Source organism: Antennarius striatus, chromosome 1 (genome assembly GCF_040054535.1).
Source record: "Antennarius striatus isolate MH-2024 chromosome 1, ASM4005453v1, whole genome shotgun sequence".
Taxonomy (NCBI): Eukaryota; Metazoa; Chordata; class Actinopteri; order Lophiiformes; family Antennariidae; genus Antennarius; species Antennarius striatus.
Window position 1 is genome coordinate 28994213 of NC_090776.1, and position 27746 is coordinate 29021958.

The 27746-nt window shown below is 40.9% G+C and overlaps 1 protein-coding gene across 1 annotated transcript; it reads left to right on the forward strand.

Moving 5' to 3' along the window:
* Positions 1-32: 32 nt before the first annotated feature.
* LOC137596539 (ras-specific guanine nucleotide-releasing factor 1-like) lies at positions 33-27634 on the forward strand. Its single transcript, XM_068317181.1, has 27 exons — positions 33-308; positions 6005-6111; positions 7671-7818; positions 8412-8504; positions 9177-9430; positions 9521-9600; positions 11271-11464; positions 13920-14029; positions 14161-14279; positions 15772-15932; positions 16426-16489; positions 16877-17019; positions 18237-18319; positions 18582-18830; positions 21118-21491; positions 21810-21926; positions 23505-23678; positions 23981-24087; positions 24188-24300; positions 24745-24805; positions 24943-25049; positions 25142-25226; positions 25324-25521; positions 26260-26339; positions 26451-26568; positions 26715-26783; positions 27512-27634. Exons 1-27 carry the CDS (start codon positions 33-35, stop codon positions 27602-27604), a joined length of 3777 nt encoding a protein of 1258 aa, XP_068173282.1. The 3' UTR covers positions 27605-27634.
* Positions 27635-27746: the final 112 nt, after the last annotated feature.

The following is a 27746-nucleotide window of genomic DNA, read 5'->3' on the forward strand; positions in this document are numbered from 1 at the left end:
TCCGCTCGGACTGACGGATAAAAAAAAAAAAAATGCAGAAAGGGATGAGACTCAATGATGGCCACATCACCTATCTGGCTCTTCTGGCGAAGAAGGACGGGACGAGACGGGGTTGCCTGAGTAAGAAAAGCTCAGACAACACAAAATGGCATTCAAAGTGGTTTGCTTTGTTGCAGAACATGCTGTTTTATTTCGAAAACGACTCCAGCTCACGACCCTCCGGACTGTACTTGTTGGAGGGATGCGTTTGTGACAGGGCGCCGTCACCGAAACCCTCTCTGTCAGCGAAGGAATGCTTGGAGAAGCAGGTAAGACCAGTCGATCTCCGGAGTTCACACCTGACGTTTGCTGCTACGCAATGGCGTCATTGTCACTGATCGATCGTCTCCATTCAGCTCCAATGTAACTTCATCAAATGCAGGATGGAATGCAGTTTTTTTTGGTTTTTTGGGTTTTTTTTGGGGGGGGGGGGTCTGCGCAAACTTCAGAAACGCGGGAACTACTTTACCTCTCCCTTCTCCCTTTCCCGCGCCACATCCTCCACATCCATGTTCCTATAATAACCACACACATCTCAAAAGCTGCAGACGTGGATCAAATGGAGAGGGGAAACTTAAAAACAGCGTTCAAACTTTGCAGGTTGCCATTTTGGAGAAGGAGATTTCTCTCCCACCCCCCACCCCCCCCTTCCCTGTCGTTTTGGCGTATTGATTTGATTCCTTGTCTTGATATTAATAGCATCCTACCTTGGCAACTGCGTCTCTCGGTTGGTCGCGGCTTGTTTCATTTGACAGCTCTGGTTTTCATTGGGTTGTTAACAGCGGTGGTGAATGAAAAGCAAACATTCCCAATGCATGCTTTTGTTCCTCAGTACATCCCCCATTGGTTTTAATTCCCCCCTGCAATTCAGTGCCATGGATTAAACATGCATTTACCAGTGATTTTTTTTTATTTTTTTTTTCCTCCACTGTGACACAGGCTGAAATAATCTCCAAAGAGACAGTTTTGGAGGATTTTAGGGTGGCTGCTGCAAGAAATCAACCTTATGCCATAAAAGCATTCAACAGCCAGCCTAGAGCCTGACCAGAGAGAGTGGTCCAGCCGCTGTGAGCTATGACTGCAGTCACCTTCTGCTGCCTCTGCAGCCCGGCACAGAAACAGTCAGAAGTCCCAGTGACTGCTAATTTAATCTGTTCTGTCATCATAATCTCTGCATATGACGTGAATAGGCCACATTTGTACCACTCATGAGAAAATTTGGCAGTTGCTTCTTCTTCATCATTTTGTGAGGATCACTAGATCACCCCTCAGGCTGGTTTTCCGATCTGAGATTTGACAAACATGTCCAACACATTGTTGGGAGAACTGCGGTCGTCATGTTTGTTGAAGAGAAAACAGTTTAAGCGTGCATTCTCAGCAAAGAAAGTTTGCACAAATTTAAGATCACCCGTCCCTTGTGAAAATCTGTTAAGTCCTTATGATTGATTGAGGAGGAATAATGTGAGAAAGAGATGGCGGTTCAGTATCGTTTTTGTGAAGTGTGGTACAAAAAGAAATAATACAGGAAATGTCTGAGTATATATTAAGTTGTATTTGATTTAAATGACTATCCTTAAAAGTCTCTCCTCTTCTAACAAATCAAACCCACCTTAATGAACTCCAAAACACGCATGTGTAATAAACATACACTGAGTTCATGTGGTAGAAGGCAAACAAGTTTCAACGTTAAATGGATTCATTTTGAATTAGTCAGAGAAAAGAATCTTTCATAGGAGGTACACGAGAATATAAGAACATACTTGAGTATTACAATATTATTATTGTCTTGCCTCTTCCATGTCAATGCATCAAGAGCCAGTGGTGACAGAGATAAGTTAACTATCAGTAACATAAAGAAACCAGGCCTAGGAATTGAAATATTGATCTTTTTATTTTATCACAGTGAACTGAATTGAACTGAGGCCCCAACACTACAGTCATATCATGATATGTATATTTTACTGGATTAACTTCGCAGCCTTATGAGATTTTTCTTTTATATCAAGCAGTAAAAAGTTGTAACATGATGTGTAGGAGCTGATTTCCTGTCCTTGACAGTATGTCCTGCAGAGTGACGACTGCACATGGGCATATTGTAATTTACACTACAGTGATATGATGTGCATCCAGGTGATAATCCACAGAGATTATGTTTTCACTCATGTTAGCGTGATGAGGTTAAATTTACTGAAAGAATTTCCATGAATCCTGGTCTCAGGTCACATTTGTCCGTGTTGAAATTTTTTGGTTTTGTTTAATGTTGTGAGAGGTCACGGTTGTCAACATTTTCTTTATATTCTCATGCAATAATGCATGGGTATTGATGGGGGAAAAATCAATCACATTAAGGGGATCAGGATCTAGGAGTGGCGTGGATCCAAATAAAAATCCAGAGCCATCATATTTAAATTTTTATGGACTATGAATTTAATTTTTAGAGGCTTGATTGAATTAAAGGAAACAGTTGAAGGATAATGAAAAGGATGCTGTAAGCATAGTGACGGGGTTTTATTGTACTGTGGCTGACATCATCAGAGCGATCACCATCCTTCCTGTGAAAGCTGTCGGGATCATTATCATTAGAAGACCTCTGTGCTCTACTGTAGTTTTTGATAAATTCAATGTTTTGCCATGGATTTGTGGAGAAACAAGTTAAGGCCAGTTTCAAAGGATTATTATGAATGTATTTAGCAGTGGAGAGTGAAATCATTTCCCCACGAGTGCTTTCATGTGGACCTGAACTCATGACTACTCTGTACAGAGTGGAGAACTTATGGACATATTTAGGAGCTTTAGTTAAGGTCTGGTTGCTCTTGGGCAATGAAAAGCCATTTATTGCTTTTCATTGCCTATATTTCCCAACCTTGCTCACTATATGTTGCCTTCCTTCAAAAGACATGGAGGCAAAAGGTGTGCTCTGTTCTGGGGATGAAATACTGTATGTACCGAATGTCATCTCCAAAGACAGCTGTTCATGCAGGCTGTTCTAGTTATTTTAACTGTGAATAAAATGATTAGAAAGCCTTCAGTTATCAGAACGCAGTCTAGACGGAGCGTCACGGAGTGTGTGAGTCCCTTTGGTTTTTTTGTATTGTATATGTGGAATTTTGGTGTAACAACTGTTTGAATATACAGTATATATAAAATAATATACGTATTTGTATTGTTTGAATTTGAATTTTATTACGCACACATCGTGAGACAGTGTCACTGAGGAAAAGACAGGAGACAGAGCTGGAGGTAGCAGAGATGAAGATGCTGAGGTTCTCTCTGGGAGTGACCAGGATGGATAGGATCAGGAATGAGTACATCAGAGGGACAGCACATGTTAGAGGTTCTGGAGATAAAGTCAGAGAGGCCAGACTGAGATGGTTTGGACATGTCCAGAGGAGAGATAGTGAATATATTGGTAGATATATTGGTAGATATATTGGTAGATATATTGGTAGATATATTGGTAGATATATTGGTCTTCCTCTAAACCTCCTGCCAGGCAGGAAGTTTAGAGGAAGACCAAAGAGGAGGTTTAGGAATGTAGTGAAAGAGGACATGAAGGATGCAGAAGGAGAGAAGAGGATGCAGAAGACAGGGTTAGATGGGGGACACTGATTTGCTGTGGCGAACCCTGAAGGGAAAAGCCGAAAGGAGAAGAAGAAGAAGAAGTGCTGGCGATCGTGTCAGCGTGGTCGTTTGCAGTTTGTGTTTACCTTTGTGCATCTTGTGGGCCTTATGTCTCATCCGTTGCGCTGTGTCCTCTGATATGTACTGATGTCGATCTATAGGGGGGTGAAATGAGGACGGAAAGAGTAATCAATGCTCCAGGTGTCTATAGGCATACAGATTTCCTTTTCCCTTTCCCTGCTCTGGATAAATGAAGAATGACACGCAAGACAGTGAGGGGAGTCCAGAGGTCATCTGAGGTGATGATACTGTACAGTATATTTCTGACATTATGTCTGTTATACATCCAGATCGCAACAGATTCCAGCTTTTGTTGAGCTTGTTAATGGTAGTTCATACATGGACTGTATGTCTGTGTGTATTTGTGTCAGAGAACTGGCCAGTGCAAGTGGTGCATCTTATCTGTGTGTGACAGGGACAGGGACAATGCAGTGAATAGATGCCAAGCCAACTGCCACCTTGCAGGCAACAGCGCTTTTTATAGCCCTTAGTCCTCAGAAAGCCAAAGGATCTTTGTCTCCCTCCCTCTCTGTCTGTCTCTCCGTTTTCATTGTATTTGTTTCTTTTGCGTTTTCTACTTTTTGTAAGTGTTCTCATTTCCCATTTAGAAAGCAAGATACGTTAAAGCCCACAGTTACTGTGGCAACCCCTATTTGCATCTGAAAAGGTGCATTTGAGGGGACCAATGAAATGTGCAACAACGTGCCTCGGCATTGTGCCTCTCTTAGCAAGTACAGCAAAAATGGGCATGAGAGATGTGAGGTGGGCTGCTTTAGATGAAGCTGGTGGAGGTGGGGGGAGAAGTGGGAATACTTTTTGTTTTTAGTCTGTTTGCTTCATCTGGTACATTTATGCGAAACAAAAATAACCATGTGTATGCTATAGGGGGTCCCCCAGACCCACATCAAACAATATGTGTTATTTTAACAGTATTTTACTTTTGTTTGTCTTTTTCTATTTTAAGAGCAATACTGTAAAATAAGTCAGAACTAGTCACACATAGAGTTTAAAAAATCTTTTATTATATATGTATATAAATAAGACTGTGGAGTGACTCCCGAACAGGTTTTTTGGAACTGCTTAGAACCTGGGTCATTTGAAGATATTTTTATCACCTGTTAATTCAGAAGTAAATATGTTTGATCTGCTCTTTTTTTTCTCTGTGTTGAATGAAATTACAGGGTTGTTGTAAATAGTCCTTAAACAAGGATTTAATACGTTGTCTCGCTTACCAATATGTAATGTCTCTGTGTGCAAAAAAAAAAAAAAATTGTTGTGACGTGGAGCTAAATTTAGCACCCTAAAAGGCTTGACACACTAGCTCACAGGAAGCGAGAGATGGGAGGCACATTATTGACAAAAGCCCATTCTGCTGCTCATCAGGAAATATGGAACATTACTCCCCTTCACAAATGATTTGCTCTTGGCATTTTGAAGGGATAAAAAAATCCAATATATTGGATTTGAGGGGGTTTATTTACAATGCATCACAGTTATATAATTTGATGCATTCTACCACAAACAGGGTATCTTACTCATTATTGCAATGACCACCGCTTTGTTGACTTGAGGATTTTTATCTAATAAGCCTATTACAAAACAATTCTACATGCACTTGCCACAATTATTATTACCAAACCTTGAGGACTTTTGGATGAGGAGATGAGAGTAGGTGGGAGATGTAGGTGGGAGATAATTGGTGAGGGAGTTAAAAGGAGGTGTTTGTGTCACAAATATGCAGCCAAATCAAGCAAAACAAAACTAAACCAAACGTGGTGTCAGTCAAGCGGCTTCCACCGATTAAAAGGTGAGTTGCCAGGTTACTAACTAAATGCACAGAGGCTTTATAATGAATTCCCTGAGACCTTTCCCCCAGGATCTCTCTCTTCCACTCATTAACAAACATCAGCATGCTTTAATGCATATATATACATGTTCCTTCAGTAAATATCGGTTGAAAAGAAGGCAGAAATTCTAAGAGTCTCCCTTTGATCACTTTGTCGGCTGTTCATTAAGCAAACATTCTTGTATGCATGTATAAAAATGTACTATATTATATATATATATATATATATATATATATATATATATATATATGTGTGTGTGTGTGTGTGTGTGTGTGTATAATATATATATATATATATATATATATATATATATATATATATATATATATATATATATATATATATATATATATAATATACTTGTTGTCTCATTACATACTGAAATAATATATAATTTCTATATTACATAGTAACTTGTTCTGTGATGTTGTTTCCAGTATTACTTCACTGTCACGTTCAATCATGACAACCAGAAAGCTTTGGAATTGCGCACAGAGGACGTCAAGGACTGTGATGAGTGGGTGGCTGCCATCACACAGGCCAGGTACCGTTCACACATGACCTTTAACCTCCTCGTTCACAGAAGCCCAAGATGTTCTGAGGAGGAAGATTGTAATGACAATAATATTCTGCGTATGTATGTTTGTTCGTGTGTGTGTGTGTATATACCTTGTGATCTCACATCAGTTGAGGCACAATGTTAATATGCTGCTATTTAGCAAATAAAAAGCTGATAAAAATATTACCATTTAAATTCTTGACTATGACAGCTGCCTCCATGGTTTTGAGTGCTAAAATGAACAATTAGCTAGAGTCAAGAGCACCTGCAAACACATTTTGATCAACTTAATTTAATTGATGTTGGAAACACTCATCAAATCATTTGCACAGATGTGCAGAAATATTAAGTTTGTTGAAAAGAATGATATATTACCTTTATGATAGCTATAAGTTACTAGACAGTGAGTCGGGTTTAATCAGCAATTGGGAAAATTTCAACTTTAATCTATGAAATGCAACAAAGCGGTAGGGGAAAGCCGTTGCAGTGTCAAACCAAACTAGTTGGAAGAAATATTTTATCTGAGAAAATGCACAGAATGAAGAGCAGCAGAAATGAACTGAGAGGGGATGCTAACACCCCAAACAGAATCACTGTGTGAATCAGATATTCTAGTGTTACTCCAGCTCTATTACAAAAGTTTTCATGCATTTCCTAATCAAATGATGGTGTTGGAGAAGTGTGTGAAATCAGGATGCAGACAAGGAGTTTTTTCACCATTCTTTTTTACTCTACCATTATCACATCCACTTCTTGTCAGCGCCACAATCACACTGGGTACATGATGTAGAGGTCATTGTGTTTGGGGTCAAGACTGAATTTAAATGAACTTTTTTCCCAGAACCTGCTGGAAAATAATGTAGAGTAAACATTACATCTTGTGCATCTGCCCTCTGCATTGGAAATAATTGTATTATGTACTCCTTTAAGTGTCGAACCTGGGGATTCCTATCATTATTATAGTTTAATATACCGTTTCAAGAAATTTAAAATAAATTAAAAAAAGAAAAGATTTGCCCTCTGACGTCCTGAGATGTATAGTGAGTGAAATGCACCTTTAAGACTCTGAGACAAAAGAGGGTCATGAAAGTTGAGCAATACAATTATGCTAAATGTCAGCAGCTTGCATTCGTATGGTGAAAGGTTAATTGATTGAACTCATTGAGGATTATATTGATTAGTGCCCAGTCAAGGCAGTGGCACTTACCAAATGAGTAATTTGGCCTGTAAATATGTAATACAGAGCAGAGCAATAAAATTTTATATTAACATATGATCCTATTGGTCACCTAGTTTTATCATATTGATCATATTTGGTTTTCTGATAACAACAACAGCAACAACTCAAATGGGCATAAAGCAGCGTTTACATCTAGTTTCCTGGCCCACAGGTGTTATTAGCTCTGGTTGTGTGAGTGTCTGTGTTCTGTGAAAACATACGGTCTGTGATTCAATCACATGCTGAACAGACATCAGCTTTTATTTTGTTGAATCTGTGAAATGCGCATTAATGAGGTCTCTTCAATGTCTGTGTGTATGTCTAGTTACAGAAACCTGGCTACAGAGCATGAGACCCTCATGCAGAAGTATCTCCATCTTCTCCAAATAGTTGAGACAGAGAAAACGGTTGCTAAGCAACTTCGACAACAGATAGAGGATGGGGAAATCGAGATCGAGCGGCTAAAATCAGAGGTAACTTGCCTTGTAATTTTATGCTAATGACACAGGTGTGTGTGTGTTTTGTTTTACTGCACAGACAGACAGATATTTTGGAAGTGAATGTAAATTATAAAGACAACAAAGGGGGCATAGGATGCCAGTTATCACAGAAATTACAAACTACAAGGTTGAGGATTTGTAGGGAGCATCATAACTTGCAGGAACACAGGGTTGTCCGTGTTAGACCCTCTATAATAGCGTTGAGTGTTTTGTATACTAATTATTCAGTGTGAAGTAGATCAAATGCACCTCTCTTTAATGTGCTAATGAATAGCTACATTCAGTTGAATGTTTTCAATATGCATGAATCAGCTCCTATTGTACATGAAACGGCAGTCTGTACCAGAAAATGATAATCACCCTGTCTCAGTTTTCATGGCTACAGTGTGTTGTAGTAATGGATTTGGGATATTTTGTCCAAGAAGAACAACAACAAAAAAATGAACAAAAAAGACAGAAATGAACCTTAAACGTAATAAAAGCACATGAAAAGTGGAAGAGCATTTTAGCTGCATACAGTATGAGTACATTTGGCCATTCTAATGTTGACTTGTATTGAATATCAGATTGCTGGACTGCTCAAGGACAATGAGAAAATCCAAGCCAACCCAGAGGTTCCACCCAGTGAAGATGACACAGAGATCAAGAAGATCAAAAAAGTGAGTGATCCGGTGCAGTACATGTTTTACAGGAACTCACTGCTGTTCTGTTATTTAAAAGACAAAATGATGTTCAGAGGAAGGAGAGGGATCTTTTCCAGCAGGTGAACATACGGTTTCTCAAAAAAAGGTTTTAAAGTACTGCATCTTCTGTGGGCACACGAAGGTTTTTATTTTTAACTTTAATTTATTTTGGAATAAAAATGTCTTAACTCTCCAGCTTTGTGGAGGAGACAGCTGCTTCAAAGAGATCAGGACAGATTGTAGTGGATGAGGAGCTCTCCACTGTAATTGAATCATGAAGTCTCAGCAAAGTTGAACTCCAAGCAAAATAAAGGCGTGAACTTGCTCGAGTGATTCTTGCGCATGTGATTGTGATCAAATTTAACATTGGTCATGATCAGTCCTGAAGGTGACCAATCGATGATCCCTGCTCCTAAAGTCTGAGGTTTCAGCTTCAACTCAATTCTAGATTGTTCAACCAACATAGTGGAAGTTGTGCTGGTAACTTCTTTGCCCTAGTGGAGCAGAAGCACTTTGCAAGGAACTAAAAACAAACAAGCAAACGTCCTACAAAACTATAACAAACAATGCACAATTACAAAACACCAGAGAGGTCTGAAATGTTGTGGTGTTAAAACATAGATGGTGTTCTAACCTTTGTCATAATAGGTACAGAGTTTCCTACGAGGATGGATATGCCGCAGGAAGTGGAAAACCATCATCCAGGACTACATCCGCTCACCCCACGCAGAAAGCATGAGGAAGAGGAACCAGGTAGTGTTCAGCATGTTGGAAGCAGAGGCCGAATACGTCCAGCAGCTCCATATCTTGGTCAACAACTTCCTGCGGCCGCTTCGCATGGCTGCCAGCTCTAAGAAGCCGCCCATCACGCATGATGATGTCAGCAGCATCTTCCTCAACAGGTTGTGAGAATGGGTTGTGATAAAGGTGTGACTCACACAGAGTGAAAAACGATATCTCCTGACCACCGTTTTGCTTATTTGTTTCATCAGTGAGACCATCATGTTCCTCCATCAGATCTTCTATCAGGGACTGAAGGCGAGGATAGCCAGCTGGCCAACGCTGGTTCTGGGTAAGAGATGGGGACGAACCCCTCACTCATCCAGACAGTTCTACAGACTTGTATCTGCTGATTTCTTTACATGCATTTAGTGAACCATAGAAGATTGTACATAAGTATAGAGATTAGGGATGTATCTGTATCTGTTCAACCATCTAAATTAACTGCCTCCGTGTCTGTCCTCGGAATGGGTGGGATTTAACCCGGAAGTGCGTGTGGTTTAAATGGAAATGGGTGGGGCTTAAATCTGTACGTTACTTTAAGTCTGAAATTGATATGGATTGATCAGAAGTTGCTATATTTGTTTATTTTAGAACTATTTACAGAATAGCCTCAAAATTTGGATTCAAATCAATGTTTTTGATCACAAAAGTAAAAGAACTATTTACGGAACAAGTTTTTTATGAACTCAGAACATAAATATTCTTAAGTCTATGAAGGAATATTTACAGAACTGCCTCAGAATTTAGATTCAATGCTTTTGATCACAATAGTAAAGGAACTTTTTAAAGAAAAAGTTTTTATAAACTCAGCACATGAAGTGCATTAATGAATACAACGCATGCAATAGGAAAATATGAACTACAAAGTATGCATGAACAAGAATGGTCATACTCAACATAACTTTCTAATTTTTTTGTTCTTTTTCCTTTTGATTTTTTAAAAAAGTTTAGAGTGAGAGAAAGAGAGAGAGAGCATGCGTGTGTGTATATGTGTGTGTGTGAGCGCTATGTAACAGTTAAAATATCTATACAGTACATACATTTATTTGAACTGAAGTGAAAAAGTGTCAAACTAAGAGCAACCAGGTAAAAAAACAAAAACGACTGGAGTGGAGGCGGTGACTGATGCGACACGAGCAGTTTTCAGCTCTGTCTGGTCAAATGCACCGCGTCCGCACAATAAAACAAAACAAGAAACAAGTTCACCAAGTAACCTTAAATAGACCGATATAGAGGCAAGCTGAAAAAAATCTAAGGAAAGCAACATGAGCTACAGTGAAGCCAAGCACAGAGAGATCAGTCAATGTCTGTGTGTGTGTGTGTGTGTGTGTGTGTGTGTGTGAGGATGGGGCATAGTGTCCCTGTAGTGTCTCTGTAGGGAGGGGCGGGTGCTGTGTGTGACTGGCCAATCACAGAGCGTGAAGACAGTCAGTTAGGAGGATTTTCCTTCAGCACGAGCAGGAGTATTGATGAGTTTTACTCGTGTCCTGCTTGTACTGGTCAAAAATGCTTTGCCCATCCTGGATACTCGTCTGAAACGAGTACCCGGTACGGGTACAGGAAGCTACAGGAAGCTCATTTTATCAATTCCAATAGAAGATATTAAAGACCATGGATCAGTTTGGGGCAATGCATTTCAAATACAGCGTAGTAGGACATCTGGCAGCTATGTGAAATGAATTAGAAAGCGTATAATATCAGACCTTTAACCACTGCACAGATCTGGTTAAAGTCAGGTCGATAAAAACACCTTTATTTTTGAACTGAGGTGTTTGTCAGTTCAAAAATACCTATAAAAAACATTTTCAACTATATTTTTTGCTCAATCTTATAATATTTGTTATTGTCTTTGTTTTTCAGTCACAGGAAATATTTTCTGATGAATGTAAATGAAATGTATATGAAAGAATGAAGGAAAACCAGGTAGGTACTCACCAGCATGTGTCTTTCTATTCACAGCTGACCTATTTGACATTTTGCTGCCCATGTTGAACATCTACCAGGAGTTTGTGAGGAACCACCAGTACAGCCTGCAGATCCTGGCCCACTGCAAACAGAATCGGGACTTCGACAAGCTGCTGAAGCAGTACGAGGCCAAGCCTGACTGTGAGGAGAGGACACTTGAGACCTTTCTTACTTACCCCATGTTTCAGGTAAGATTCCTGGGTTCAAGTGTGGATGAAGTATTATTTCACGATCCATATACCCTAAACTATCGTCAAGTATTCTTTGCCATTCCTCAAGCTTGTAAGGCATGTGGTGGATACAGTTGACTTTAAAATATGCAATAGTGACTAAAACATATGTTGCCTTTTCTAAAGATGCATTGATGAGACAATGATTCTGTATGAATTCTGGACCAATCACAACAGCCCATTTATGGTGGTCCAGACGTCATTGTGAAAAGGTCCGCCTGAAACCTTACAGAGTACTATCGAACACCCTGCTGCGTAGTTTGTTATGTATCGTAGGTTTATTTTAATGAAGATGAAGTTATTGTCTCATTTCAGCTACCTTTCAAAGTCAAAGTCGACCTTATTGTCAAGTGTGCCATATATACACGACATACAGCACAGATGAAATTGCAGTCCTCTCTGACCCACGGTAAACAGGCAGTACAACAGGCAGTACAACACAGACGGTACAACAGGCAGGACAGCACAGGTAGTACAGCAGACAGTACAGCACGAAGTACTGGACGAAACACAAGGGATGGTAAACATCACTATGCACTCTTTAATCCCGTAGGGGGGAAGTGACGTGTGCATAGTCCCTGAGTTGATGGGGGGAGAGAGAGTTAGGTAGTCAGGTTCTGGGGGGAGGGCAGGGCAGAGTGAGGGTAGAGTTCAGGGCTGTGGCAGGGGGCAGAGCAGGGAGGGAGTTGAGCCCCCTGACCGCCTGGTGAAAGAAACTGTCCTTGAGCCCTGCTGGTTCTGGCCCCAGACTCTGTAGTCTCCTACCTGATGGCAGCAGGCTGAAAAGGCTGTGAGAGGGGGGGGGTGGGATCACCTGCAATGCTGATGGCTTTGCGGGTGAGGCAGGTGTTGTAAATGGCTGTGAGGGAAGGGAGAGAGACACCAGTGATCTTTTCAGCTGCTCTCACGATGCGCTGCAGGGTCTTGCGGCAGGAAACGGTGCAGGCGCCGTACCACCCTGTGATGTAGCTGGTTAAGATGCTCTAGATGGTGCTTCTTTAGAAGGTGAGCATGATGGGGGGTGGCACTCTTGCTCTCCTCAGTTTGCGGAGGAAGTAGGGCTTTTTTGGCCAGTAATGTGGTGTTGCAGTCCCAGGACAGGTCCTTGGAGATGTGCACACCCAGGAACTTGGTGCTGCTGACCCTTTCCACTGCAGCACCGTCGATGGTTAGTGGAGCATGCTGGGTGCGTGTTCTCCTGAAGTCCACAGCAATCTCCTTCGTCTTCTCCACATTCAGATGGAGATTGTTGTCCTTGCACCACATAGCCAGGAGGCCCACCTCATTCCTGTAGGCTGTCTCATCGTTGTTGTTCATGAGACCCACCACAGTCGTGTCGTCTGCAAACTTGATGAAGAGGTTGGAGCTGGAAGTCGGTGTGCAGTCATGGGTCAGCAGAGTGAAGAGGAAGGGGCTCAGAACACATCCTTGGGGGGCTCCCATGTTCAGCGTGATGGTACTGGAGGTGTTGATGCTGACTCGAACTGCCCATGGTCTCCCTGTCAGGAAGTCCAGCAGCCAGTGCGTATGGAGGTGTTGAGTCCGAGCTGGTCCAGTTTGTGGATGAGCTGCTGGGGGACGATTGTGTTGAATGCTGAGCTGAAGTCAATGAACAGCAATCTGGCGTACGAGTCTTTGGTCTCCAGGTGGGTGAGGGTTGAGTGTAGGGCAGTGGAGATGGCATCATCGGTCGAGCGGTTGGACCGATATGTGGAAGACGATGCAGGCAAGACCAGAGGTGGAGCTGTTTGACTTAGTTGTCCTTATAGCTTGAAATCATTTGACTAGTTCTTCTATAAAAACGTCACCCAGCAGTCAAACTTCTTCTTCTCCCTCAGAAACCAACTTTAACACTAATGCATCCAGTTCGTCAAGCAAGTTCATGTTTCCTTAAATATAATTTTAAATTCCACTGTTTGAACGAATGGCTGTAACAAAAGTCATCATGCTAAATCAGGATTTGACTGATAAAAGCTGTGTGCCTTTTGAAATAAAAACAGTAGAAAACTGTTGTAGGGAAGTAGTGCTATCTCAACAGACATCACAGTTGGACATTTGAACTAGTGAATGTATGCAGTGATCAATGGACACATTAATTTTAAGGGGAAAAAATCCTTTCCTAAGCAATCAATGCAGGATTCCTGTGTCAAAGTAGGAATACAAGACCACATATGGGTTTTTAAAAATGAAAAATTATGGATTGGATTAAATAACAGTTCCTTAAACGGACTGTTTCAAGTTTCTGGTACATAAATATGTTTTACACTCAGTTCCTATTAATTAGTTAATCTTCACGAAGATGAAATAATCCTAGTTTTTTCATCTTCTGCTGCTTTTTCAGAAGTATGGGTAGCAGACTCAATGGTTAATGCTACAACTTTTTGTCAAGACTTGCTTTCTGGTTCACCCTCAGATTCCCCGTTATATCTTGACGTTGCATGAGTTGCTGGCTCACACCCCCCATGAGCATGTGGAGAGAAACAGTTTAGACTATGCCAAGTCAAAACTGGAGGAACTTTCTAGGTAAGCCAGTCAGTCTATGAACCAAATGAAAAGGGTGATCTTGTAAAACTCAAACCATATAGGATCTACAAGTTTGTAGAAATAATTTGTGTCAGCATTGTGTCTGTATTTATGAAAATCTTTCCTTTCAGGATCATGCACGATGAGGTCAGCGAGACGGAGAACATTAGGAAGAACCTTGCCATCGAGCGTATGATTGTTGAGGGTTGTGAAGTGCTGCTGGACACCAGTCAGACGTTTGTTAGGCAAGGTAAATACATTTTGCATTCAGATTACAGGAAAACCCTGAAAGCACAAAAACTTTGTGTTTTTGAAGTCATGACAATTAAGGGTAAGCATTGAAGGACATGAATGCCTCACTCTGATAACTCATTAATGCATTCAAAACTCTACATCTGCACCAACAATAAGTCACCAATTTATTTGAAAACCGTAATACACCACTCTTTCCAATCACTCGTGACTCATGGGAGCAGACTCATACTTTTGTTTCTCAGCTCAGTTTTTTCAAAATGACTTTTAAACAACCTCAAATGAAACTTCTGCTGCCAGGATTAGAATTAAAGTTTGGATTTTGATCAAAACACCTTGTAAGGTTAATCTATGTTGGAACAATATTTTACTTCATTATGAAGCATGGGACCTTATAGTCAATACTGTTCTGCAGCATCATCCATCCATCCATTTTCTTGAAGACAAGACGTTTCCTTAATAGATTAAAATGTTACACATTACTGTATATTGATTTCTGAAGCTTTTTATATGCTTTTAAAGAGAAAAACTGTGAAACACAGTTTAGCAGATCAAAGCTAATTTAGTCAGTGACAATAATGAGTCATGATATAGTCAGCTTAAAGAAACTGATAAATGATCTATGTCTAATATGTGGAGTGGCAGCAGATGAATCAAATATGAACTCAACACTGGATCCAAAATAATCTAGTAAATAAATCTATTAAATTACAAAGCAGCATTGATATTTGACCAAAAATATTTGATACAATTTTAAGACAGACCCTTTAACTCAGTGGGACATACCAAGTTACAGAAATACTAAGTAATGTAAAATAGATCATTAAACATTTGAAGTCATTTGACAATGTCCTTGAGGAAACAATGACACGACAGAGCATGTAGAATGACTTAAAACAGGCAAAACTCAAGGCTTGAGTCTCAAATATAAAACTGAAAATCATGAACATGATAGATTTGATCTCATAGTCATCAATATGCAAAAATAGTATTCTTAGTTGTCATATTCTCAGAATTAAAATTAAAATCAGGGAAGTTAGTTATTCTCCATTATGCATAGAACACCCTCCTCACACATTTGTGCTCCAGCCTTTTGTGTTGTGATGTACCACATGTACTGTCTCCCAGATGTTCAACACCTTCCCCCATCTACGCAGACATGTGAACAAAATAATTCATTAAGAGTGAAAGCTGACACATGGTTGTTCTATATTTTACTTTAAGTACAAATGACAAGTAAGCAGGGGTTGGACAGATTTGACAAAACAATTGAAACATTTAGCAACCATTTTTACCGTTTCCCTTAACTGCTTATGGGTGATAATTCAAAATCATGTCCCCGAGTGAATCCGTTTTGTTATTCCCATGGAAAGGCTCTCAAAGTCTAGATACAGATTGTCATTGTGAGAAGTTGAGAGCAAAATAACTGAGTTATGTTGTGTGTGTGTGTGTGTGTGTTTTTGCATGTGTGTAATGCTGATGCTCCACAGGTTCTCTGATCCAGGTGCCGATGAGTGAGAAAGGGAAGATCACGCGAGGCCGACTCGGCTCTCTGTCTCTGAAGAAAGAAGGCGAGCGGCAGTGCTTCCTCTTCTCCAAACACCTCATCATCTGTACCCGCGGCTCAGGGGGAAAACTTCACATCACCAAGGTACAGTAGAAATTATTATGTTAAACAAATCAACTCTCACATAACAGACAGTTTGGGGGTTGGCGGTTGAAATTCCTGTAAAGGTGGGGGGAGATATTGAAAATCAAAAGCTTGAAAAAACATTACATTTGACCCAGCTGTTAAATTAAACCCTAACAAATGTATTTGTTGGTCAGTTGTGTTTATTCAAAAATTCAAATAATTTCAATGCACTCTAATAATTTATTAGTAATGCAACTACAACTAAAATTATGTTTATTGATCTCCAAAGATGCTGATAATCCTGGTGATTTAGTGACACTCCTGCCTCATGAAAATGTTTTGATCATACCTGTAAGATGTGGACTATGTGATGTGTTTAGCAGAAATTTGATCCTACATTGTTCTGATCATGATTTAAAATTTTATAAAGATAGATAATGTAAAAGATATAGAACCATGCACTGTTGATCAGCTGGTGACCAGCTCTATGTGACCTTTCACCCTGCCACAGAACGGAGTGGTCTCTCTCATAGACTGCACACTGATGGAGGAGCCGGAGGGAACGGATGATGAGTGTAAGTTACAGGATATCTGATTATGTTGTTGTAAATTAACTCAATTGTTTTAAGGTTTAGATTTTATGTGTGTGTGTATTTATGTATATTAATCAATATCTGCTAATCTGCACTTCGTTATTGTTATCCCTGCTGACCTTCACATGCATTACTTCTACCTTTTCTCCTTCGCTCCCTTAGTAACAGTCGTGATGGGAGTTGCAAAAAGTGAGCGGTTAGAATAAGTCAGTATAATAAACATACAACTACAACAAAGATATTATTTCCTTATTCATTACCATCAGATGACACCAAAGAAGTCACAGTTGTTGGTCCTTTTCTCATTTTTACCCCTTAATATATTTTATTTCAGATTAATGTGAAAGTCATTGAATTTTTACCTTTCAGCTAAAGGGGAGCGCAGTGGACAGGACACAGAGCACCTGGACTTTAAAGTGATGGTGGAGCCCAAAGACAGCCAGGCATACACCGTCATCCTAGTGGCTTCATCCCGACAGGAGAAATCTGCCTGGACAAGTGACATTAGTCAGGTATGATTTGACACAGGAAATTGCAGCAACCACTATAGAAATCAAAAATCCAAAGTCTGAGCCACAGACCAATCATGGCCCAAGGTTGGATTTTATATGACCTGCTTCTTTAGTCCAAATGTTTTTGTTATGGCCCACCATACGGCCCACAAATTGAGCATGCAGTTCCTTTTCTCGACTCATAGAGGCATCGTCGTGTAAAAGATGTCTGTCAACTGCCATAAACTCTCAAAGAAGAAGAAGACTGACTGATGGACCAATCACAGCCCATGTGTGTGATTCTGTGGACTCTTTCATCAGAGGGGTCAAAACTCCAGAGAGCTCTTCAGGTGTTCACAGCCAACGCTTAACCGTCCGAATGGATTTTCCTGTGACCCTTCAGTTGTCATGGCTACAAAAAGTAGAAAAAGCAAATTTGACTATGAAGGCCACCACTTCCAGGGAAGGTGGAAATTACAATATTTTTCCACTGAAAGCTAAAATAACTGTTTTTTCTTCGTTTATTGTAATAGTGCTCATACTTGTACATGTTAATACAGATGACAAACTGTCTGCGAGCAACTGCGATGAAAAATTGAAGCAACTCAAATGCATGCTGGATATGGAGATGTAATTTATCTCAAAAATGTGAGGTGGCTCAGCAGGAGAACCACACTGCAGTGATTTTATTTCTTTTGTAGGAGAAATTGGACAGTTTTTTGCTGAAAAGGGACAACTGATGGATAGACTTGGCTTTTTTGGTTGACCTAACAAAATGTCTGAATGCGCTGAATGTCAGCCTTCAATGAAAGGATGAGGAGTGAGTTAACTAGTTTCACACATCAAGGTTTTTGGCGTGAAGCTGCAACTTTTCCAGAGACACCAGTCACAAACAGAACCCTGCACCACATGTTTCCCAGCTCGGATGTCATGGCTGGTGATGCGGCTGTGCAAACAAAGTATTATACGGCCGACATCGTGTCCCTCGCTGGTGAGTTCAATGACTGCTTTTGGGATTTTGCCACTATCGAAAAGGACATGTTACTATTCTCCTCTCCTTTTACCGTGGACCCTGTCAAGACTCCACCTCACCTGATGACAGGTGACAACTGGAAGAGCAACAACTACACTCTGTGTTAATGTGGATTTACTGTAGGCCAGTGGGTGAAGACATAGAAATTACAAACGTCACGACGAAATAGATTTTGACTCTTAACCTTTGTGTTCTTGTTTTACAGTGCATTGACAACATCCGATGCAATGGTCTGATGATGAATGCCTTTGAGGAGAACAGTAAAGTCAGTGTTCCACAGATGATAAAGTGAGTCAGACCCCCACACATGTACATCATGTACACAAAAAGAAGACTGGTGTCAACTATTCAAATTATTATTTGCTCAAAAAGTTATATTGGGGTCTTTTCTATAACTCTTCAGATTTGTTTGTAGTGGGAAACCAACATACCCACAACAATGTTAATGCTCTCCCCACTGACACACACATGACCAGAAGCGTGCTGCATAAATACCAGGAAGTAAATCCCTGTGACTTACATTCCTAACGTCACATAACTTCTAACACAGGTCAGACACCAGCTTGTACTGCGATGATGTTGACATTCGCTTCAGCAAAATGATGAACTCCTGCAAGGTGCTGCAGATCCGTTACGCCAGCGTGGAGCGCTTGTTGGAGAGGCTGACCGACCTGCGCTTCCTCTCCATTGACTTCCTGAACACTTTCCTCCACTCCTACCGTGTCTTCACCAGTGCTGATGTAGTGCTGGACAAGCTCATCACCATCTACAAGAAGCCCATCAGTGCCATCCCTGCACGGTGAGAGATCCCCAGAGAGATTTGATTCCAGGAGGTTAAATCAGGGATTTTATGAACTCACTGGTGTGAAAATGTCTGAATTAATCACGTTAAAACTGTTTTAAAATGCCAACTCTACCCTTCATGTCTTGCTCTGCGTTCTGCATTCTCGTGTGCAGACATTCATTTCTTTGATCATCTGTTAGACTGCGATACATTTTAATGTCTTCACTTCATATTTCATGCATCATTGTTTTGATTCCACGCCGATAATCCTAAAAACGTTATTCCTGGTTGATTTGATGACCTCAGTCAAGGCCAAAATAGTTTTACTCTACAGGTCACAAAGTTCTTGGAGCAATAGAACAACCTATAGTTGTTTTTTTTTGAGACTTCTGGCGATAACTGACCTTTCGCCATCGTTCATAATCTGATTCTAAGCTACTCATGGCATTAGTCTGAGCAGCAGGTTAAAGTGTAAGAAGTAGGTTACCTGGCTGAGACCAAGCACACAAGTGTCATGTGTGCAGCCTGTTATTTGCACCCCTTCATCAATGCTTCATAACGGCTGCTCTTCCTCAACCCACTAAATTCTGATATGCTGTCAGTGAAATGGGTGGGTGCATGTCCCAGTAGTGTCTGCAAAGTGATCGAGTCACTGGAGAGTTAAAATCGATGCCTTTAAACAGCACAACTTGAGTTTTTTGTTACACTAGTTTCATCCCAGAAGCTCTCTCTGACCCTACGGTTTGCCGACTCTGTAAAAGGAAGAAAGTTTGACATTTTCGCATTTTTTTTCCTGGGGATGCAGCATCAGTAATGGTGCAGTGAAAAGGAGGGACTCCCCCAGTGTTTAAATTTGTCTTTGTCTAACATGGACTTCCTGTAAGCAGCCCGTTCTGACATCGTAGCCTGTCCAGGTGAGGAGAGAGCATCAGCAGACAGATCGTACCAATTCGTCCACTCTCCCTTTGTCTAACCACCACCAGTTAATTGAGTCCTGACCCCCCCACACCCCACCCCCGATCCCCACCTCCACTTTGTCATTCCTCTCTTCACCCTTTTACATTCTCTCACTTTTATTTTTCTTTTCACAATTCTGACCATTCCTGTCTCCACTGCGCCGTCACCATGGAAACCCTTCACTCTGCTGCAGGACCCCACCCTCTCCCTCTCTTCTCTTTTCCCTCCCTCACTCCCCCTCTCTCATCGCATTTTCTCTCCCTCCCTCTCTCCCCCTTTCTCCCATAATCTGCAGCAACTCTACAGTATTAAATATTGATGGCTGTGTTTTGCACCCAGATTGTGCTCTCTTCTTCTTCTGATTAAAGTGTTTTTGCAAAAAAAAAAAGAATCTTCTTCTTCTACGTAAAATTGTAAAATGTTTGAATGTGATTAAAGTGTTTTTGCAAAAATCAAAATCAAAAAAATCTTCTTCTTCTTCTTCTCCTCTTCTTACCTCTTTTATTTGGCCTTACTCCTGTCTTTCTTTCAGCTTAGTCACCACCTCCTGCCTTCCTTTAATCCCACTTTACTTGTGTCTTGTCTTTGCTGTGCTCTTTCCATTTAGATTTGCTTTTTCATTCTTTTTTGAGTCCCCCCCCCCTCCTCCCAACTTTTGACTTCACATCGTTTTTCTTCTACTGTTTTTCAAATTTAGGTAAGGAGACACAACATGGCTACAGCTAACATCACACAGGGATGGAGGCTTCCCATTCGCCCACTCTCAACATAACAGCCTTCACTGTGGTGGAATCCATATCCACTATGTTGTTCGTCTTGTGCCCCCTCCTTCTCAGTCTCAGTGATTTTGCCCCTGCTTTTTTTTTTTTTAACCGATGTTCTCTCTCTCTCTTTCTCTCTCTCCCTCTTCGTCTCAACCCGTCTCCCCTTTCTCTCTCCGTTTGTCTCTTCCCGTGTCTCTGTGGGCCTCCCCTGGGCTGGTTGCTGTTGGCAGCACCCGTGCCTCCCACACTGTCACTTGACATACTATTTATAGGCCTTCAGAGGGGGTGGCTCTCAGTGCAAGGAGGATGCTGTCTTAAACAATGTAGCTTAAATAAAAGAGGCAGGAGCTCCTGAAGAGCCCTGTGGTTAATGTGTTCCCTCTCTGCCTCTGTATACAGACTCTAAGAGCGGCGTGCACCCCTATTATCACCAGTTCTCCAGTTTACATTCTCTCCTATTCAGGTTGCTTGGAGTAATTAACCCAAAAACAAAAAAGAATTGTTAGTTGGTGGTGACAGATTTTTGCCGTAATACCTCTTCTTGTCTAACTCATTCATCTTTTTTCTCTTCTTTATGGTAGTTCGTTGGAGCTTTTCTTTGCTAGCAGTCAAAGCAACAAACTCCTATATGGTGAACCTCCCACATCGCCACGTGCCAGCCGTAAATTCTCCTCGCCACCTCCCCTCTCTATCTCCAAATCATCCTCACCCAATCGTCGACGAAAACTTTCGCTCAACATTCCCATCATCACGGGGGGCAAAGCCCTCGACCTGGCGGCACTCAGCTGTTCACCCAATGGCTATGCAAGCATGCACTCCACTATGTCACCCTTCAGTAAAACCACCCTGGACATCAATAAACTCTACGTGTCCAGCAACATGGCCATCAAACTTTCTGATGATGGCGAGACCAAAGCTGAGGGCAAAGTGGAGGAATCTGTCCCAAATAAACAAGGTCAGAATTTTTTTTGTATTTTTTTATGAGGTTAGTTTGTACTATGATAGTGTTACAGCACTTAAAATGTTTGTACAATGGTATTGATCTGTAACTTTCATATGAGAAGTCTAAAGGGAACAAGTTTGTGTTCCATTAGAGAGTACACATTACAAATGAAATGGTAACAAAACATGCTTCTTCATGCAGACTTCTTCCAGACTTGATGAGCGTATTTAGAGCTTTTGATTTCTTTACCAGCTACTGACAACTATATATCTGTCTGTCTTCTCCCACTGATTCCTCTTTACATTTGTGAAACATTGTTTTTCTGCTCAGATCTGTCGGTCAGAGAGGAATGTGATGAGGACCCAAGTCAAAGTGATGAAACAGAAGCAGAAATGTCTCCCCCCAAGTCACCATCGACACCCAAGAGCATCAAGTCAAAAAATTCTGGTACAGCATGACTTTACCTCTCCATCATTGTGTAGAAATTGTGATGTCAGAACGTCTGATGATATCCTTTCAAAGCCCAACCCAGCGGTTAAAAAATACAGTAAATACATTGCCAAGAGCATCAAGTAATCATCAAGTAATCGTCACAAAGAAAAATACAGTCATTTAGACTGTAATGACACTCACAAACAATATTTGCCAGAAGACTGCATCATCATCTCACTATATAAAAATGAAATTAATTGCAAAAGATCATAAGATCATTGCAGAGAGTTAGAGAAGAATGATGCCACTGTTATGCCAGAAAAGTTTTGAAAAAGAAGCTACTATCTCATATCTGTCCACATGTAATCAGCTTACAAACACAAATACTAACAGTAAGATCTCATTTGTGTGATCTGTGCAAACAAAGCAGCTGAAGGAGACGTGGTCTAATGGGTGTTATGCACTGGACTATGTGGTTCTTGATGTTTGTTCTCTGTGAGAGGTTGTGATAACACCAGTCTCTAGAAAGGTAATGTGCACAGTAAAGATGAGATCCCGCTCATAACCCAAGGGGGGGCCAGTTGGCAGATTTTGTTATATTTTTGGGCAGACTCATGTCGGCTACTGCCCACGTTTTCCATTTTTTGTACTAAGCTAGGGTAACTGGCTGCTCACTACGGGTTTGAGTGGTATTGATGTCATTTTTATATCAACAGAAAAAGAACAACATGAGTAAGTACTGTATATTTCACAAATGGTCAAATTTTTGTTATATTATGTTCATCACATTTATCTTTACACATTGAATTGGGCATAAATCATATCAAGTATGTCTTTTGGGTTTTTTTTTAATCACCCAGCAGCATCAGATTTTGTATTTTGAAGTTGCCTGATGTTGGGATGAGAAGAATAATTCATAGAACTCAGTAAACTCTGCTACAGTTAACTGAATAGCAAACTTTTTTTTTTTTTTTTAAATTGCAAGCATAGCTATAGCCAAATAAGGTCCTGATAAAAACCACCCACAGCCTCCTGGCCCTCCCCATACGGCACAGAGAGGGAGCATCCGTAGGTAGTCAGGCACAACTCATCCCCAGTGTGTTGTCTTCCCACGGTGCTGGATACAAGGGAAGCCAGTGCCTTGTGTGAGTAGGTGGAAGGAAACCTTGTACCTTAGCAACGATGTGCATGTTCTTCTATACCGCCCCCGGCTTAACACAGGAAGGTAGGGAGGAAGGGAGAGGGAGGGAGGCAGACCCAATGGAGTGTACACCGTCACCGTGTGAGCAGCTGGACACACTTCTAGGTCTGTTTCAGCTCTCTGCTGCCCTTCAATGGCCAACAAGTTTGTCTGGTTATACACATAGTGTACAGTCTATCTGAAGCAATTCACAAAAAGAAATCTAATCACTTTTAGTCACTCAACCAATGCACCGCGGTTGGTTTCCTTTGTGCCTAATCCTCTAAAAGGGTCAAAAACTAAAGGGTTGTTAATATTATGTCAGAAAATATGAACCATTCTCATTTCAGTGCTTTAAACATTTAAGTAGTCACAAAGGGTTTTAATCTTTAAATTATTCTTTTCCCTCCCAGCAGATTTTTCCCTGTTTTCTTTCAACAATGGAATGGTAGTGTCATCCTGCCGGGAGCTGGACAATAATCGCAGCGCCCTTTCTGCTGCCTCAGCATTTGCCATCGCCACCGCTGGTGCCAATGAAGGCACTCCAACCAAGGAGAAGTACCGGCGCATGTCGCTCGCCAGTACAGGTCAGTCACACTAAGGGGTAGAATTTCCAATACTTTTGCCTCAAACTTTGTTGTGATAATTTCTTATGTCCATGTACGTTTTAGGCAGCCTGTCAGCACTACTTATAAAAAAATCAATACAAATATTATTGTGTTTAAGGTGGTGCTTAACCAGCAATGAACGTTTAACAAACACAATTATTTAAATGTTTTAGATGGAAAGCTACACTAAATAGCAAAGGTTTAAGTGATGAATGTGTAGATCTGGAGTGTTTCGTACTGAAATCTCTTTTTGACTGTGGTCTTTTTAAATCTGGTTCCAGGTTTTCCTACAGACCAGAGGAATGGGGACAAAGAGTTTGTGATCAGAAGAGCTGCCACAAACAGAGTCCTGAATGTGCTGCGCCACTGGGTCTCCAAACACTCGCAGGTGCACTTCCCCTCTTCCTCTGCTGTTTTTGTCTTCCCATCTTTTGTGCCTTTACACAAGCTGAACAACACTCTCTAATTCCTCTGCTGTCATTCCACAGGACTTTGAGCTGAACACAGAACTGAAGATGCGAGTAATTGGGTTCCTGGAGGAGGTGATGCATGACCCAGAGCTCCTGACACAGGAAAGGAAGGCAGCTGCCAACATCATCAGGTTGCTTTTCTACTATTATTGCTTTGATCACTTTCAGAGTCATATAACATAACACAACTGATTGACAAAACACTGTAGAAAAACAATGAGTATTTTCAGTCATATTGAAAAAAAAAAAACTAGAAAAATTGAGTGACTCAAACTCAGGCTGTGGTTTAAGTCATTGAGAGCAGTGCTTGCTGAAAATATTTGGGTTGCTTTCTTTCCTCTGGAAAAGATGGAGTGTGATCTTAACAACCGGTTAGCATGCAGCGTTGCTGCAAAGCAATTTCAGCCTGAGGAGACCATAATCCAAACGGAACAAGACAAGGAAAGAACACCCAGTTTTCTGGGGCAGATTAGTCATTTCGAGATGTGTGAAATCCATGTACTGTATGTCTGTTCAGGTCACAGCAATTGTGGACAAAGCTGTCAAATAACTGACTTTTCATTTCATGCATGTAGAACTCTCACTCAGGAGGACCCTGGAGACAACCAGGTCACCCTGGAAGAAATCACACAGATGGTAAGAGAAAGACTATAAAAACCTTTTCTACTATAAAAGCCTGTTACTTTCTTAAAATTACTGTGTGCTGTTGAATTGACTTGTGCATTACTTCCTAAAATGTTTCTCACTCTGTGGTGCTTGTGACGGTCTTTTAGGCCATGGAGGACTGCAAGACTGAGCCATTTGAGAACCATTCAGCCCTGGAGATAGCCGAGCAGCTCACACTGCTGGACCACCTCGTCTTCAAAGTCATCCCCTATGAGTAAGTACACATCCATGTGTGACTCCTGCAAATACGGTCTCCGTAAGTCAGTGCAATTGTTGACTGTTTGAAAACCTATTTTCTTTCTGCAGAGAGTTCTTTGGTCAGGGCTGGATGAAGAACGACAAGAATGAAAGAACGCCCTACATAATGAAAACAACCAAGCATTTCAATGACGTATGTAACAGGATCTGTGTGTAGGTAGATAGACAAACAGATGGACAGATGGATGGATGAATATTCAGTGTTTATGACTATTCTCCTTTTTCATCAGATCAGCAACAGGATTGCCACAGAGATTCTACACTGGGACGACGTCTACATGCGGGTGGGGGTGATTGAGAAATGGGTGGCTGTGGCTGACATCTGCCGCTGCCTCCACAACTACAACGCCATGCTGGAGATCACGTCCTCTCTCAACCGCAGCTCTATTTTCCGTCTCAAGAAGACTTGGCTCAAAGTCTCCAAGCAGGTTTTGGTTGCTTCTGTTATTTTCATCCAGCAGTGAAGTCAATCAATATTTTTCAGGGGTGGAGGATTGCCAGGTTATAACTTAGCTTTGAAGAAATCTCTAGATTTCCAATGGCCCAGCACTTTAATGTCACCAAAAAGTAGTTTTCATTTTTGGAGAATATATTTGTCTGTTATATCAGTAAAAATACTTTGTGGAACATAACTATAAGTACGACTCTCTGGATCCGGTGACTTCCATGTGACTAGTTATCACTGTGAGTAGCCATCAGATCCTCCAGGAAACCACTGCTACCAGAAACGGCATTGTGCCAGCAAACAACTCCCCTTAAAACCTCTCATTTTACACTGTGATGCACAAATTAAGCAAATGATGTACACCTTGTTTAAAAAAGTATTAGTAAGCATCAGAAGTGCTTTTAGGAATATATATTATTCTGTTTCCGTTGAAAGTGAAAATAAGCCAGTTGCCTCGTGGATTTGGTTTCATACTTATTCTACAGGTATGAAAGTGAACTAGTGTTTAATTTTTTTTCTTCTAGTGATAGTTTTTGTGAAACCTGTCAAAAATGTAACCTTGTAAAACTAAATGAAGACAACATGCTCTTAAAGAGGCTGATTACGATGATGATACTTAATACTATTCCTCAGTTTTTAAAATTTCAGCAAACAAAAAATTCCTAATACTGTAAATTTTTAACCGTTGGTGGTAACGGTTTGAATTTTATCAATCTTCCAGACAAAGACAGTGATTGACAAGCTGCAGAAGCTGGTGTCATCAGAGGGACGATTCAAAAACCTGAGAGAAGCTCTGAAGAAGTGGGTTTCCAAATCTTCACCTCCCTGTGCTTAACTGGAAGTGCAGAATCTTTTGTTTCTGTGTTTGAACTATGCCAGCATTTCATTGTGGTCCATTCCTTCTGTCCTCAGTTGTGACCCTCCATGTGTTCCCTATCTGGGAATGTATCTGACGGACTTGGCCTTCATTGAGGAGGGGACGCCCAACTACACCGAGGACAACCTGGTCAACTTCTCCAAGATGAGAATGGTGAGGAACACCAGCATGCTAACAACAAAACATGCATTCTGTATTGTTGGTAGTTTGAATGTAATTTGTCACTTTTTGGCGGCAATCTGAAAAGAAGAAGAAGCAGAAATGTTTCACCTGTACTGATGAACGTTTTCTGTCTTCAGATTTCACACATTATCCGTGAGATACGGCAATTTCAGCAAACAGCTTACAAGATCGATTATCAACCAAAGGTTGGTTATTATTTTCCTATACTGATTTGTGTATATTACAAGTAGTAGACTTTGATTACATGATTGGCATTACTTGAACTGATATTGTATATGCAGGTAGTCCTCAACTAATGAACACAATTGGTTCCAAGAGGCTGTTATTTATTCAGTTTCAATCGATAATTGCGGGCAGCACAGTGTCAGTGGTTAGCGCAGACGCTGTTCGGGTTTGAGTCTTTTCTGTGCAGAGTTTGTGTGTTCTCCCCGTGTCTGCGTGTGCGAGCAGGCTTGTGCTAACAGGGTGTAGAGATGCGTCTCAGGCAGCATGCTAAAGATACATTACATTTAGGGATGCATGCAATCCCCCCTTGTTCTTGCCAGTGACCATAACCAGTATATAGAACGCCTCTCCCACCAAATCAAACTCAGCTTCTTCTATACAACAGTAGAGTCTGGAAAGGCCTCTTGGGTGAGAGGTGAAACATCTTCAAGGAACTTTCTACAAGTCCAGTGGATCGATTTACATAAAGTATATCTTTTCTTAAACAACTTTGGATAATGGAATACTTCCATTGAAATGATTGGTATCTAATGAAGTATTCTATCGCTATCTGAATCACTTTAAACGGCCTGGTAATGGTGTCTACTTTCAGGTGCCAGTTGTGATTCCATGTTTCTTGTAAAGGTTGAATCTGAAAGAGACAGAAATCTTAAACTAACATCTTTGTCTGTGTTCATTTCTGCTGTAGGTTGTGAAGTACTTGTTGGACAGCAGCAGAGCGTTGGATGAGGAGAGCCTCTATGAAGCATCTTTGAGAATCGAGCCCAAAACTTCATCTTGAAGGGGACCTCTCTCTCAGAACTCACACAGAGTGTACAATATATAATAGTGTACATATAATATTATTTGTATTAGACACAGTAGGCCGTGCTCTTATACTGTAGTATGTGCTCCTAATGGACTCGTTCTATATAATTGTTATT

What these genes read in the sequence shown, in the direction of transcription:
- LOC137596539 (XM_068317181.1), top strand. Translation starts at nt 33, where the DNA reads ATGCAGAAAGGGATGAGACTCAATGATGGCCACATCACCTATCTGGCT. An exon ending in TTACTTACCCCATGTTTCAG is followed by an intron (nt 11,465 to 13,919) that starts GTAAGATTCCTG and finishes GTTCACCCTCAG; the next exon opens with ATTCCCCGTTATATCTTGAC. An exon ending in GGAGGGAACGGATGATGAGT is followed by an intron (nt 16,490 to 16,876) that starts GTAAGTTACAGG and finishes TTTACCTTTCAG; the next exon opens with CTAAAGGGGAGCGCAGTGGA.